Source organism: Lepidochelys olivacea (assembly GCF_965140295.1).
Source record: "Lepidochelys olivacea isolate rLepOli2 genome assembly, chromosome: 2".
Lineage (NCBI taxonomy): Eukaryota > Metazoa > Chordata > Testudines > Cheloniidae > Lepidochelys > Lepidochelys olivacea.
The window spans coordinates 186566776-186583246 of record NC_140412.1 but is presented as its reverse complement, the minus strand read 5'-3'; the positions used below and the strand labels follow the sequence as shown (position 1 = coordinate 186583246).

The 16471-nt window shown below is 42.1% G+C and overlaps 1 protein-coding gene across 2 annotated transcripts in view; it reads left to right on the top strand.

The window, feature by feature from the left end:
• The window catches only part of PDCD6IP (programmed cell death 6 interacting protein), a 50480-nt gene that overhangs the window by 10863 nt on the left and 23146 nt on the right, over positions 1 to 16471 (top strand). Inside the window, exons 4-10 of one of the 2 annotated variants that reach the window (XM_084618672.1) lie at positions 1224 to 1351; positions 4755 to 4908; positions 7005 to 7105; positions 8069 to 8185; positions 8789 to 9011; positions 13302 to 13425; positions 15032 to 15209. In XM_084618672.1, coding sequence (XP_084474798.1) covers positions 1224 to 1351; positions 4755 to 4908; positions 7005 to 7105; positions 8069 to 8185; positions 8789 to 9011; positions 13302 to 13425; positions 15032 to 15209 — 1025 coding nt within the window. Of the gene's footprint in view, positions 1 to 1223; positions 1352 to 4754; positions 4909 to 7004; positions 7106 to 8053; positions 8186 to 8788; positions 9012 to 13301; positions 13426 to 15031; positions 15210 to 16471 lie in introns of both variants that reach the window. The other variant, XM_084618671.1, reaches the window with a different exon arrangement.

Below are 16471 nucleotides of genomic sequence, written 5' to 3'. Positions count from 1 at the left end.
CCCAATGTGTGGATTAGGTACATCCTCTTGGGCTGTGAAGAACTGCTGGGGGTTGGACAGGCCTCTCAGTTCTCCAGAGTGAAGGTTTAATTTAAATAAGGATGTGTCTACCCTGCGGCTGGGAGGTACAATACCCAACTCCGATGACTGACTCATGAGTGGCCATACTGAGTCAGACCAATGGTCCATCCAGTCCAGCATCTTGCATTGGCCACTGTCAGAGACCAGATATTTCAGAGGAAATGAATAGAACAAGGCAATTTGGAGTGATGTGTCCCATCATCCAGTCCCAGCCACTCACAGTTCGAGATTAGGAACGCTTGGGGCGTGGTGTCCCTCATGCTAGTTTTGCTCAAACTAATGCACTAAAAAAAGGCAGCGTAGATATTGTGACACAAGCAGCATCTCAAGCTAGCTGCCCAAGTACAAACTCACCAACCCTCTGGGTCAGAGCTCAGGTGGCCAGCCCAAGCCTCTGCCTGCGCTGCAATGTCCACATTGCCATTTTTATCATTCTAGCTCAAGCAAAGCTAGTGCGAGTAACTGTCTGTGCTGAGAATCATACCTCTCAGCTGCAGTGTAGACATACCCTAAGTCTCTAGCTGTTATGGTTGTAAAGAGAATCTAGACAACATGAAACCAGTGCAACTAATGCAAAGAGATCTGCCAGAATTTGCAGTGATCGTGAAACAATAGCTCTTGGGTCTGAAATGCTCCATTCATTTCAGTAGGTGCTAACTTAAATGTCAGTGATGATAGTTTAAATGTTGTTAATTGACTATTTCACTGATTGTTTAAAGCATCCAAGAGGAAGTATCATGCACAGCTACACAATCTACTCTTAAGCAACTGCTCACTTTGAGCAGGACTTCAACAGTAATGCATGCTGGAACTGAAGATTTGTGACTTCATTTTTCCTAATGGTGGGCTTATCTTTCAAAAGTTGGGGAAATGCTGTGCTAGATGCAAGGTTCAGCCTTCTCTGGATAAACAAGGACTCTTATTCCATTGTGGTTCTCTTTAACATGCAGGATCAGAGTGATTTGAGTGTTAAAAGTTCCATACAGTTGCTTCCTTAGCTTCTTGTTTGAAACTACTGGTGGTGTCTCCAAATTTGGAAGGTCCTTACCCTCTTTAAGTGTTGGCCTTCTTGTCTTTAGGAGGGCAAAATGCTGAAGCTTATTTTCCGTACAGAATGCTCACTCTGGCTTTTTTGGTTTCAGCTCTGGCAAGTTTGGGATATGAGAAGACTTGCGTTTTGTTCAACTGTGGATCATTAGCTAGTCAGATTGCAACAGAGCAGAATCTGGATAATGATGAAGGATTGAAAACTGCTGCTAAACATTATCAGGTGTGAAAGTCTCTGTACTGACTCAAAACATTGTAACTATAAATGTTTAAAATTAAAAATATCCAGGTAAGAAAATAATATCTTAACCTCCCATTAAGAAAAGCTTGAAACTGTTGACCTCTGACTGAATACCAGAACTGTAATTGGCCAAACTCGGAACACCCCAAATAAACATCTTCTATTTTAACCTGTAAACATGACTCTACCCCACCCCCAGTCCCTGCCTTTCATTAAATGGTCTGTTGAGCAGCTGATCTTTACTGATATTTACTCCTTTTTTTTTTTTAAAGTATGATTTAATGCTATGTTGAATAAGTTACGTTTGCAAGTTCCTTGAGAATCCTAAATAGATGGCAAACTATCTTTGTGTTTGCTGAAGCCTTTGAACTATATTGGCTATGTCCTTAGTAATAAGTTCTTCAAAATCTGTAAATTGAGTTTGTCACATCTCCCCTCTCCAAAATTAGGAGTCCAAAGAAATCTGTTTATTGCAACAATGTTTAATTCCCCACCACATCCAGAACTTTGAATCTGTAGTAGTATTTTTGAGGACTTGCTTTTACTGTTATGAAAATATATGGGCCATCTCAAGTGTTCTGTCAAAATACTGGGTTTGCTGGCTGTGGTAAGAGAATTCTTTATTAAACTTTGCCTGGTTTTGGGTCAAACAAGGAAGTTTGGGATATTGGAGGATATCTTCAGCAAAAATACAGTGTTGCTTCCAGCTAGGGTCAGCCTTAGAATGTTTTGTAACACAGTAATGACCTGTCAAAGGGCTGGAACTGTAGGTGGTGAATTGTAATAGAAAGCTGAGGTGGGGCATAAAAATGGTGTCTGGGAAGCAAGGGCTAAGAAAAATGTAGTTTTGTGTTCTCCAACATCTTAAAATACCAATTTACTGCCCATTTAAAAAAAAATTCTCCTGAAAGTATAACAGCTGTAAAAAACATTAGATTTTTCATAACTTGTTTCGTCAGTTATTCTTAGTTCAGACAGCCCTTTTTTGGGAGGTATGGAGTGATAACAGAGTACAGTCATCAGTATTTCAAAGGAGTGCAACTCTGATTTTGAAGTTTATTTGTAGTACCATTGCTAACGTGTCAGCCAGATATCGGGGCCCCATTTGTGAAAACTCAGCAGACAGTTGCAATTCCAAAGAGCTTGTTCTCTAAGAAGATAAAACCATTCTAAGGGTGGAAGAAGGAAGAGATGCACAGAGATGGAGGCATGACTTGTCCAGAGTCACTCAGTAGGTCCCTGACCAATTTGGGGCTATAGAACCCCAATATCTAGAATTCCACACTGCCTCTAGACTGAGAAGTGCCTTCTCCAATGTGCATGAGGAATACTTAAAGTAACATGAGAGAGGTGACAACTGGTCTGAAAGTTTGTATATAAATTCTGAAGAATTTTCATGTTGGAAAGCAGCAGGCAAAACATTAACTACTCAGTACTCCTGTCTTCTATAGCTGTATTGTCAGTACAAAAAAAATTGTGTAATAACACTTAAACTGTATTTCTCAAGATCTTTATCATAATGTGGAAAGCATAGGTAACTTTTCTGAAATTCATGTCAAATGTACACAGCTTTCTCTAGATGTGCATGTATTGTGGATGATGTACACATTAGACAAAAGGTATATGCTGTTTTGTCAACCTATACTTAAGACAATGAACTTGTACTGAAATTGATATATACATGTTCAATAGTTTGTAAATAGTTAACCTGGCAATTGAATCACCTCAGCAACAAAAAACAAACAAACCCTGCAGCCACTTCAATTTGTCTATTACCATGATTACGGATAGTGTATATCTTCTGGGTCTTAAATGGTCTTATTCATAGAATCATTTTAAGAGACAATAGATTCAGAAAAGTCTGTTTAGGTAACCCAGTTTTAATGTTATTTGTATTTTGGAACTCTTCTCCCCAGACTGTTGTTGATACTTCTAACAGAGCTAATCCATTAATTTTCATGCTTCCTTCCCTCCTGCTTCAGTATTTACATGCATCTGTCTCTTATTATACCACCTCATTTCCTTTCTGATGGTAGCCCTCTAGGTAATTTTTCAGTCATGGTTTATTATACCATGCTGCTGTAATGCAAACTCAATTATGTACAACCATGAGAACCTTTTGTTTTTACTGCTTATTTCATATATCTCTAGCATTGCTGTAAGGCCACCTTAATTCCATGTCAGTAGTTTCATTTAGAAGCGTTGACTTTGCGGTGTCAGAACAGACCAATAGTCCACTTACACCAGTATCCTATTTGATCATGACCAGATGCTTCAGAGGAAGTTATTCATGTCCATAGAATGCCCATAACTATGGAATACAATACCATGACAGCAAACTTTTACCTTTATAACCTGCACCTGGAGGTTTAATAGTCTGTGTCTTCGCCAGTATCTCCATGCTCTTAATATAATTCATATTAATCCTAACTTTCCTCTTCATTTGACTTAGGCCTGGTCTACACTACAGCGTTAGTTCGACATAGGGCAGCCTACGTTGACCTAATTATGGCAGTATACACTCTATAGCCTTGCTTCTGCCGCTGTAAGTGGCCAGCTACACTGACATAACTTTACTTCCACGAGAGGCATAGGGTTTATGTCTGTGTAGTTAAGGCGACACAGTGTCCCTTTAGACATTGCATTACTTATATCTATTGGCTGTCATTCTTGTCAATTTCATGGCTGCTGCCCAGGCACTTGGCTCCCTGGTCCACGCCGGGCGCACCTGTGCTTCTGGTGAGAAGTGAGGAGTAGAGAGCCAGGGGTGGCTGGGGTGGGAACCTGGGCTCCCGGCAGGGGGATTGATGCCTGGTGTCCAGTCAGCTGCCACATTCCTAGTGAGGAGCCGAGAAGCCCGTTGCGTCTGCTCTGTTGCTGGCGGGGAGCTCAGCTGCTGGTGAAGAGCTGCCCATGGAGCTGAGAGCCCTGTCTCTCAGCCCTTCCCCCCCACCCCCTGCCCCTCTTAAGTTGGTGGAAGCACTCCTGGTGGTGGTGCACACCATCAACAGAAGAAGGGCAGTGTGCACATGAACCACCGCAATAATTACAGCGGTGTAAGTCAACCCAACATGGGTTGACTTAAGTTTATAATGTAGACATACCCTCAGTTGAGTCCATTATATCTTCCATATTTATATACTCTTCTCCTTTATAGCTTTGGTTTATATCCTCTCAGTCAGCCTTGTTCAGCTGTCTTAGTACAGGTGGGATCTCAAGAGTTAACACCCATATTCTAAATTTTGTCCTTTCTGGCCTCTACATTGCTGTTAACTATAAAAGTAAGCTTGTTTCTCTGACATCTGTTTGTGCTGTACCTTTTCTATAAGCACAAGTTTGTTTGAAATACAGAAAGAATAATGTGTTCGTTTTTGTTTTGGTTCAGTTTGCTAGTGGTGCCTTCCAACACATTAAAGACACGGTCTTGTCTGCATTGAATAGAGAGCCTACAGTGGACATCTCTCCAGATACAGTTGGAACCCTTAGTCTTATTATGTTGGCTCAAGCTCAAGAGGTTTTTTTCTTAAAAGCAACAAGAGGTATAACTTTACATTTTACAAATGTACTTAAGTGTTCTTCACAACTTCCACAAATGTTTTGATTTTTGACTTATTAATTTGATAAATGAAGTTTAGTATTATGTGGGCTTTTCAGGACTTCCTCATTCATCCCTGAACTGTTCTTTTCACTGTAATGGAAATACTGATTGTGTGAAAACTTAACATTTCTCTTTAATTCTTCCTCCTTCTGATACCCCTTGTCATAGTGAATATCAGTTGTCAGGTTGTGATTTTTATCAAGGAAAATTAAATTGAAAAACAGAATTCAAGTCATCCAGTAATCTAGTAAATAGTGCTCCATGCCACATGCAAAACCTTGGATAGATTTCCAGCATGAACATGGTCACTTCTCAGGCAGCATGCTCAGTCCTGGTAAGACTCAGGAAGAGAAAGAAGGGATGATGAAATGGTACATTTCACTTCTCAAAATGCTTCAGTGCCCTGAATCTACAGGAATGACGTTGTGCTAGCTTTTTTTTAAAAAATTGGATATTGCAGAGAGGCAGAGTTGAAGGAAAACAACTAATAACATCTTATGAGATACTGAAAATAATGTAAGTATCAGCTAGTAAACTGCAAAACTAAGTTTTTATAACATCTGTCAGGAATGTTCAAATGAAGAATTTAGTGTTAAAGTATGTTGCTAGAGCAGACTCTGCTCACGTTGGGTCTGCAGCACTTCCTTGCAGTGAGAAGCGGGGTGACCAGAATGGTGCTTCCCAAAAATAAGTAGGGATGCCTCTCAGTCTTGCTACACTCATAACTACTGACAGTATAACCTAGGGGTCTTGGGTGCATTGTGTAGAATACACCCAAAAACTTACCAGTACATTCTTCACTAAAGGTGAACAAATTATTTTTTCAATGTGGGGACCGAAATGGGGGGGGAAAGAGAATAATTGGTTTGAACCCAAACTGAATTTTTGGGTTTTCCTCTTGCTGAAACAAAAACTAAGTTTTGAGTCAAACAAAAAGTTTTGAAACTACTAAATCCTTTTTGGTTTTGGGTCATCAGGTGTTAAATTTTTTTTTGGGTGTCCTAAATTTCAAATCACAATGCGTTTCAAAAGTAAAAGTTGAAACAAAATGCTGTTGCAAAATGGTCTCTTTGCCAAATACAGCCTGTGAAAATATGCATATTTTTGTGCAATTTAATGTTTTCCCCCCAAAATTTTTCCCACCTATATTCCTGACCCACGTTTGAACCAAAATGTTCATGTATAATCTTCCTCCTGATCACAGGCAGCGACAAATCACATTGGGATTTGTAGGTCTTGGTGAGACTGACTTTCTTCCTGAGAAATCTGGTTTACAGGCATGGATTCCTTTCTGACCTCTGTACAGTAAAGATGTTGTCTTTCATGGTAGTTAGAGCGTTTGTCGGCAACCTCATACATAAAGGAGATTTTAACAAAGAACTGTCTGAAAAGTATCCAAGATGCATCATTATAATTTAAGCAATCATTCTTTCTATTATCAAAAAAAGAAAAGGAGTACTTGTGGCACCTTAGTGACTAACAAATTTATTTGAGCATAAGCTTTCATGCTTTCTCTAAAACAAAGCGACAAAGTGACATAGTAGCTTTTTATTGGACCCTCTTCTGTTGGTGAGAGAGACAAGTTGGTCCAATAAAAGATATTACCTCACCCACCTTGTGTCTCTAATATTCTGGGACTGATAAAGCTATAACTGCACTGCATACAACATTGGTTCAAATAGATGTTCTAGCTAAATAATCTCATTAGAAGACCTCTGTGTAGCATTCACTTCCAACACAGCACTAAATGGAATTTAAACTAGCAATATTGCCTCTTTCAATTGCGATTTTAAACTTATTTGAATATTCTGAACTTGAAAACTTGGTCCGGAGCATGTCTACTTAATCGTATTCATAGCAATGCCCCTTCTGTCCCTAGTGGAGATTGCTATGAAGTATTTTATTGTCAGAGCTGCACTGCCACCACATCCTGTGAGTGTGAATGTGCAGAGTCCTTCCGGAGCTCCACTTACAGGTAAGTAACCTTTCCTTTCATGATATTAATGTTTTTTGTGTTTTTGTTGTTTTTAATTCCAGATAAAATGAAAGATGCTATCATAGCTAAACTGGCTAATCAAGCTGCAGATTATTATGGTGATGCTTTCAAACAGTGTCAATATAAGGACACTTTGCCCAAGGTTAGTAATGCTAATAAAAAAATACAAAATACACTAACATAACTTTAGTTCAGAGTATTATATTCTATAAATGTCTCTAAGATGGTTTCTCAAGCATTTTTATGATCACACTTTTTGTACCAAGAGGGGGGGGGGAAAAACCCTGGGAATTCTTGAGTAACTGTAAGACTCCAGGAAAAAAACTTTCCAGTTCAAGTATTGTCAGCTGTCAGAAGCACACTTCAGTTTTCATTGAAAGCTAATCACTTTAGTATTAAAATAACTCTATTTTGAAATACTATTTTATTAAACTGTTACTTTGGGTTAGCTTGTGACAGCGTATTTAGGGATGGCTTGTTTAACATCTTACTAAATTTGTTTTTCAAACTAATGCTTTCTAATGGGGTTTAAAAGAACTATTATTTTTGTGGGTCTACTGATAATTTAAGTACTCTTGGGTCACTGTAAATGAAAACTTATTGCAGTGTTTTCTGCTGGATAATTGTTTTCTTATCCTTATTAATGGTCATTGGGGGAAAAAGTAGATGTTGAAGTGATAGTTCTACATCTAAAGTATGCTGGCTTGGTTAATGAAGTGGTCTAAATATTCTTTCATACTTTTTGAAAGTACTTTGTCTTGGGATCTTTGGTGTCTTCTCTACTATTCTTGCTAATGCATATTTGAATTTCTAATCTTTGTAAAGTAAATGTTGTGACTTCATGGCTTTAATTAAATGAAGTGCAATCCCCAAATCAACATTAAACAATTGAAATAATTTTACCAGAGCAATATTTTTATTTTGACTGAATTCAACCCATGCAGTCACATGTCTCTAACATTTACTTCTAATGTTTTAACCTATCTAAACCATTAATTGGGTGATTCTAATTTCCTTTTCTTCTTCCTTTTCCTTCCTGCATCCCATGTTGTCTGTGGTGGTTTATGTGGTTGGACTTTCCCCTGGTCAGTATTTTTATTTCCAGGAGGTGTTTCCTGTTCTGGCTGCAAAGCACTGCATTATGCAGGCCAATGCAGAGTATCACCAGTCTATCCTGGCAAAGCAGCAGAAGAAATTTGGTGAAGAAATTGGGAGACTACAGGTGGGTTGGGGCAGACCTCTTAAATGTAGGAAGACTTTTTTTTTTAAATTTCTACCTATGACAAATCTAATATACTCTGAGTTGCAAAACTCAGATAGTTAAGATTGACAGGTTTCCTAAAAAAAAACCCCAAATCCCACACATTAAATACTTCTTGAAAAGTTCTTTGAACTTCTATATTGGAATGGTGAGAAATGTCTGTATTCCAAAGTATATGTTTCAGTCAGATCTTTGGAAGTTTTTTTCACGCCCCTGAACAAGAAAGTTGCAGCGCTGTAAAGTGGCAGTGTAGACGAGGCCTTAGTATAAACTGCAGAGGATTCATGATCCCAGTAATGACAGAACTGTATATAAGGTCAGTGAGTTTATTGCAAGGACTAATTGTGCTGATCCTTCTCAAAACCCTTCGACGAGGACATTCCCTTAGTAGGCAGGGAGCTGCTAATGCTGAATCCTATGCCTTTGCAGTAACCTTAGTTGGCTAACTAAGACAATTGGCTGTTTTCTTATATATTGTTTGTGTTAAAGACATGGAGTGCTGCTGGGAAGAGGGCTCGGTGGAGAGACTATTTGAGTTGTAATTGTGTGTATTTTGATTTTTAGCATGCATCAGACTTGGTAAAAACAGTGGCATCTCGTTATGATGAATACATAAATGTAAAAGATTTGTCTGACAAAATCAACCGCGCTCTTACAGCTGCGAAGAAGGACAATGACTTCATTTATCATGACCGGGTTCCTGACTTGAAAGATCTAGATCCCATTGGCAAAGCCAGTCTTGTGAAATCTACCTCAGTTGTTGTCCCTATCAGCCAGAAGTTCACTGGTAAGCAAAATATTCAGAGAAGATTTAGAGGTGAAATGTATCTTACCTGTATATCATATTAATATGGGCTCCAAAGTTCAACCGTAGCTCTAAGTGATTTAGATGTACAATATTAAAGTTAATGTTCATTTTCCAATAGTGTTTTTTTTCCAAGTGCTTGCTCATGTTGATTCCATTCTAGGTGTGTGCTTGTCCACATGCCCAGTTGTCAGATTTTTGCCTTAGCGGGTATCCGTAGGGTCGGCTGTGGAGCCCTCTTTAGTGCTGCGTTAATGCGTTGATATATTAGGCACTGCCAACCCTATGCCCTCTCAGTTCCTTCTTACTGCCCATGGTGGTTGGTTGGAGTGTCTTGTCTTGCATCGCAAGAAGGTTAGGGGTTCTAACAGTCCACTGTTCTGTCTCCTTTGTTGTTAGTTGATAGATACTTAGTTAGACCTTAGTTGGAGTAGTTGTTTAGGAGTTAAGAGTCCTGGCTGGGACTTAAACTCTGAGCGGGGCATAGCCTGTTATTCAGGCTTTAAGCCGTGTTAATCGTGCAGCTGGTCAATGCCCATTAGTGACCCCCAGGAGAGCTGTTTAAAGTGTTTGGGGGAATCCCACAGAAAGGACAAGTGCAGGATCTGCAAAAACTTTCACCCTTGAAATTAGAAGGAGCGAGTTATCCGCTTGAGGGCTCTCCTTATGGAGGCTGTGCTTTGTCCTATCTCGGAGCCCTCTCGATTGGACTCCACACCTGGTATGTCAGCATGCAGCACACCACCAGCACCAGAACCCTCCCGGTACCGTTCCACCTCCCCAGTGCTGAAGAAGCGGTCGAAGTCAACAGGCCCGGTGGCACTGCAGAAAAAGGGTACGTCGGGCAAAAGACCTGTGTCAAGCCATGTGCCCGCACTGAAGCTCCTTGAGCGTACCACTAGAGTCAGAATCTGACTCATGGGAGTGGTAGGGGGTACTGGCCCCAGTAGGGTCATCTGTGCCTCAAGCAGGCCAACCAGCACTGCAGACACAAAGCCAAGCAACAGACTCCACCAAGGCTCCAGCATCTACGGGCAAGCCGGTTATGGGACCGCCCCCTAAAACAGCAGAGCATACCCGATCTCCAGACCACAGGTGTTGGTCTCCATCACTGTGGCCTCAGTCCCTGATTAGAAGACACAGGTCCCTGATGCCAAGGTCTTCACCTACATGGCATGGGATACCTGAGTCGCGACGCTGATCCCCGTACCCATGGTACCGTCTGGCCTCCCGCCAAAGTTCACCACAGCGCAGATCACTGTCTCCTAGGTGGTCTCCCAGGCATCAATTCTGCCCCAGTGCAGGATCGTTCCTGGTCACAGCACCAGTCTCCGGCTCCCTGGTACAAACTTCGGGCAAGAACCAGTCCAGTCCTTCTCCTTACTGGTTGCTGATGAGCATCATTCAGCAGACTTGGGTATCTACAGCTCCTCCCTGGTCACCAAAAAGGCAATGGTCCAAGCTTGAAGGGGAGTTCAGCCCTTCGCCTATAAAAGGCAAATAGCCACCGGCCTCTGAGACTGGGGTGGCTTCTGCAGCAGCGGTGTGGAGGCAGGGTCAATGGCCCACTCAGTGGCAGTACTGGAACCCTTGGAGTTTACCTGTTATGCTGGTCCTGTGCTCCCACCATTCCTCCCAGGTCGCATCGGACAAGCTGCCCTGGCATGGCCGGCATCCAAGTTGGAGCACGGTATCGAAACCCACGCCGGGCAACACAGCAGGCCCTGATGCCCAAGGAGCTGTCCCCAGTGAGCAAGGGGAAGACGCCCCTCCCCCTGTTGTGCAGGATCTTGATTGTCTCTGGATGAAGTGGTGGCAGGCCCCTTGCAAACGAGCATCTCCCTTGACAACTTCAAGGAGCACCAGGCCAGGCTCAAGGAGGACTTGGAGGTCAAGGAGCTAGCGGAGGAGTCCAACCTCTTTAATGTTATTCCCTCCTCCACCTCAGCCCAGGTCACAGGGCCCATCCACCCAGAGGTCCTTAAAATTGCCAAGTCTGTGTGGTAAACACCCTCCTCCATTCCGCCTACCTCTAAAAGGCAGAAGAGAAGTACTGTGTCCCTGCAAAGGGGTTTGAGTACCTGTCACCCTCCAGCGGGATCCCTGGTCGTGTCCACCATCAGTGAAAAGGCCAGGCAGGGCTAGGTGAGCAGCACACCGAAAAATAGATGCCAAGAGGCTGGACTTGTTTGGCAGGAAAATTTATTTGGCCAGCCTGCAATTTTGGGTGTCTAACCAACAGGCCCTGCTAGGCAGGTACAACTTCTACCTGTGGAACTCCATCAGCAAGTTTTTAAGGAGGGCCTCCCACAGGACTGTGGCCAGGAGTTTGCCGCCTTGGTGGACAAGGGCAAAGCAGTGGTGAGAGACTCCCTCCAGATGGCCTCGGATGCTACGGACTTGGCGGCCAGGATAGTCGCCTCTGTGGTGGCCATGAGGCGCTGTCCTCTGGGCTGTCCCCGGAGATGCAGACTACCCTTCAGGATCTTCCATTTGAGGGACCAAGGCTCTTTTCAGAGCTGACTGTTGCACAGCTCCATGGTCTTAAACACTTCTTCATTCATTGGGCCTTCACACCACTCAGCAGGCTAGAAAGCCTTTCTGTCCACCTTCATCAAGGCCCTGGGTTGTCCCTGGTACAGCTCCTACAGAAAGAAGGACCGAGACAAAGGATTTAAACTGCATCACCCTTCATCTTCCCATTCCTCCACCTAGTCTGGTTCTTCCAGCGGCCAAGAAAGCCAGAAGCAGGCATCTTGAGGACAGCGCCCCAGTCACTTTCCATGATCCACTCCCCTGCTCTTTCCTCAATCACCTGCACCCCTTCCAGTGAGCTTGGTTGCAGCTGATCTCGGACCGTTGGGTGCTTGACATATCTTCAGGCTACATCCTGTAGTTCGTGGCCAACCCTCCCTTCCACCCCCGCCCCCCGCTTGCACATCAGGGGCCCCATTCTATCATGGGACCTGAATCTTGTGCTGTCACAGCTCACGGGACCCCCCCTTTGAGCCTCTGGCTTCCTGCTCTTTCTCCTATCCTGAAAGGTTGCATTCCTAGTTGCAATAATATCCGCCCGCCAGGTCTCCGAGATTTTAGGGTGCTTACCTCGGAACCACCCTATACAGTCTTCTACAAAGACAAGTTGACACAATTGTTCGTTGTGGTGGCCGACAGGATGAAAAGTTGTCCAGTGCCTGCTCAAATTTCTTCTTGGATCACTGCCTGCATTCGCTGCTGTTACGATCAGGCAAAGATGCCACTTCTGGTGATTGTAACTACCCATTCAACTAGGACGCAAGCCTCCTTAGCAGCTTTCCTAGCCCAAGTGCCTATCCAGGATGTCCGTCCACACGTTCACGTCCCATTATGCACTTACGCAACAGGCACGGGATGATTCTGGTTTTGGTAGAGCAGTACTGCAAGCCGGTAGACTGTGAACTCCGAGCCCACCTCTGAGGATACTGCTTGTGAGTCTCCTAGAATGGAATCGACATGAGCAAGCACTTGAATGAAAAGGTAGGTAATTGCTTTTTCTAACTGTTCAAGATTCGTTGCTCGTGTCCATTTCATTACCTGCCCTCCTACCCCTCTTGTCAGAATTGCTGGCAAGAAGGAACTGAGGGGGCGTAGGATCGGTAGTGCCTAATATACCAGTGCATGAGCGTGGCACTCAAAGGTGCAACAGCCAACCCTATGGATACCGCTAAGGCAAAAATCTCCGACTGTGCACGTGGGCGCACACACCTAGAATGGAATGGACATGAGCAATACATCTCTAAGAACAACAGTTAAGCAAAGGTTGTATTGTGCCTTAAGCCATTGGTTTTAGTGTCAAAAAGATTACTGACAGGCCCCTGTAAAGGGTAAATCTGCAATTTCAATTTAGTTATTCAAATCTGCGCTAGTTCTATCTCAAAATGTTTGAATGAAGCACAATCTGGTCTCTGAAGGAGTTTTGTTGAAGAGCTCTTATACAGATTTAACTAGAAGACAGCCCCTACTGTTAATCTTACAGCTTGCCTAACACAATATGTTGAAATCCTATACAGTCCTCTACCATGAGTCTTAAGTGATAAATCTGAAGTTGCAAGTTTTGAATGTTGGTACCAGGCCTATGGAGATGTTAACTTTCCTCAGTGGTATTTCCCACTCAGTTTAGAAACTTGGATTTGTGAAATTTCTCTAAGGATACAGCAAAAGATATAAAGAAGCTGCATGTTTTTTGGTCACCTTTATAGTTGCATTAAAATAATTATACTGCCTTAATCACAGATTTGTTTGAGAAGATGGTTCCTTTGGCAGTGCAGCAGTCTCTGAGCCTCTACAACCAGAGAAAGGCAGACTTGGTAAATAGATCCATAGCCCAGATGAGAGAAGCCACCAATCTGGCAAATGGGTGAGTATTGGTTATTCAGACTTCTAATCTTTTACAAAACATTTTTTAATCATGTCTGTCTGTCTGTAATAATCAAAACCTTACTTTTATCCACTTCAGTGAAGATTTATTTAAGTATTTTGTTCAGATTTTTTAAATCTCTGGTTTAGACAAAAATTAGGTGATGGAGGGGAATATGTGAATACTAATTTAAAATAAAGTTCCAGTCACGCAAAGTTATTAATCACTTCTAATTTCTGTTGGCTCAGCACTTCGCAGTAAGCATCTGACAGGACTGGGCCAGTAAATACTGTAATAGTTAGACTTCTTCTGTTGTAGGAGGTAAACCAGGTTGCCACTCAATAGGGCTTGGAAATTTTACCAGATACCTAATAGTCAGAGTACTAAAATCCCATTAGCCACATATGGATACAAAAAGATTGAGGGCTCCACTGTTTTAGGGGCAACATCCAAGTGTGAAGCCACTTCCTTCCCCTCCTAAGCTTCTGGGAAATGGCAGAAACTCAGTAACCTTCCATAGTGCTGTCCTTACATTCTGTTTGTGAGCACCATTGATTTTGTATTTGTCTTGTTAGTAGGTGTCTTGTAAACTGAAGCCCCCACCCACCACCTGTGGCTGTTAAGAGGAACATTCTCTCTCTCTCTCTCATCCTTGTCACCTCAAAGACTCCTAGTGGCAGCTCTGTGCTATATGGCTTGGCTGAAGAGGGATATAGCAGTAGGGACACCTTAATTTTTGCATTAACCAGAGAACCACTTTTTCTGATTGCTGCAAGGCGGGAGTCTCCAATACATTATCCCTTTCCCAAATCTGTGTTTGGTAAACCTCCCCATTAAATAGTTCCAATGTGTCTGTCTCTGCTTCTGTTTTCCAGAGCAAAGTTGAAGTGAAATTGACCTAATTCTTTAGTCTCCCTACTTCCTGCAGGCATCTGAATCACAGTAGTGATTGGCAAGCACTCTGCAGTAGTTTGGCAAAACTATGAGAAGCATCAGAGTCATTAGCATTTTTTCTCTGCAGACATAAGAAAAGAGCAGTTTTACATTTAACTCATGGTTTTAAAGGCTTTCTTCGTGAACAAAGCATGAGACTAAAGATTTCATTTTTTTAAAATTAAACTTAGGTTCTTAGAGGCTGATGTTGCTTGCTCAGGAAAAGTCCCTACTATTCCCCTGCATAAATTAATATTTCAAGCCCTTGAATATTGTTTCAATGCCTTGAAACAAGAATTTGCCTTAAAAAGTAAATATAAGTTAAATATAAAGCCAAGGTTCTGGATGAAAGTAGATAAACAGTTTGTGTTCTAAACTGTTGTATATTGCTTAAAATGGCTTTATAAGCACTAAAATACAAAGGAAAAATGATAGACAAGTTAAGTTACCTTTTTAAAAATGTTAAAACTATTGCTTTTTTTGGGTAAGTATGTTCTTTGAATAATCTTTAAACTTTTCCAGTTTTTAAATTGTTATCCAAGATTACATTATGCTCCTGTTTCCTTTATTTTCTTGTTCTTATGGCCTGTTTAATTTGGATACCAAAATTATTCTTTTGATGCTGTGATTTTTGTGGTGTACTAATTGTAATGCAATACGTGGACCTTCTCAGAGTATTGGCTTCTCTCAATCTGCCTGCTGCCATTGAAGATGTGTCTGGTGATAGTGTTCCTCAGTCTATTCTGCAGAAGTCTAAGTCTGTTGTTGAACAGGGAGGCATCCAGACCATTGATCAGCTGATCAAAGATCTACCAGAACTGCTACAGAGAAACAGAGAGATCTTAGATGAAGTAAGCTTGGAAACAACTGAAATAGTCTTTAAAATGTGCAACTTTATGAATCTAACTCAGCTTCTTTAAATAGTAAAGCGTGCATGTTCTAATAGTTAATTTTTTTAACTTGCATTTGTCTAAAGTAATTTGTCACTTTAGTGACATGATAAAAGCGCTTGATTTTGTGAAGGTTTTAGCTGTTAAGTGTGAAGTCCAAAGATGTGCTTGGAGGTTGGTAGACACTTTATCTGCAATTGTCCTGTGTCAAGGTGGTATTGTCTCGACAGATTTTTTTCAGTTTGTGATTATGGTGGGGAGGGAAACTGGTAAAAGTAAGAACATGTTTCCTATTATAGTCACTACTACTACTGCTACTTCAAGTAGTGTCTCTATGGGTGCTCCATTCTAGGGGCTCTTGCACCCAGTGTGCCTCAGATCGGAGATTTTAGGTAGCTGTGTCTGTTCAACCCCACGCATGCTCTCCCCAGAGCCTCATGCCCTGCACCAAGGGTATATAGAGCTGCGTGGGCAAACCACCCTCATTCCTTCTCAGCTGCCTCAGCCTGAGACAGAGCCTCAGAGTCAAAGGTGAGCTTAACTCAACTGTATTTTTCCTGATTCTTAAAGCGTTAGCTCTTAGTTTCCTTTGTTAGCTAGCTATAGTAATTCTTACCGTTTAAAAAAAAAAAAATCTTCAGAAATTTTTTTACTTACGTTTTTAGCTTAAGGACCATTGTCCCTTCACCTATTTTTCTGTGTTTCTTTGCCTCAGGGGAACTGAAATTCTGGGAGGGTCTTCCCAGTTCTCCTGGGTTTAAACATTGCCTTTTTTGCCAAGAGGCTATCCTGGTCCATGATGGATACTCCTAGTGTGTCCACTGCCTTATGGAGTCGCACTTCCCTACAAAGTGTAATTTCTGCCTGAAATTAAAGTTGAGGACAAGAAAGAACTGGGAACTTAAACTATGCCGTTTTATGATGGAGGGTTTGTGCCAACCAGCTTCTGACCCCAGGCAGCGGCCCCTGCTGTACAACAGTCTCCGAACAGGTCGGCTTGATGCAGCAGTCCCCATGAGAATCAAGAGGAAGACTCTGGAATCCTCTCAAAAAGACCCTAGAAAGCAATCTTCAAGTCCTATGGTAGAGAATCTATCTCAAAGACAGTATCCAATTCAAACACCTGTTTCGCCACCTACTGATATCCAACTCAGTACCCACGAGTCTGCAGGTTCCTCAAGTACCATGACCATCAGCAAGGGACTAAGGATTCTGGCTCTTGA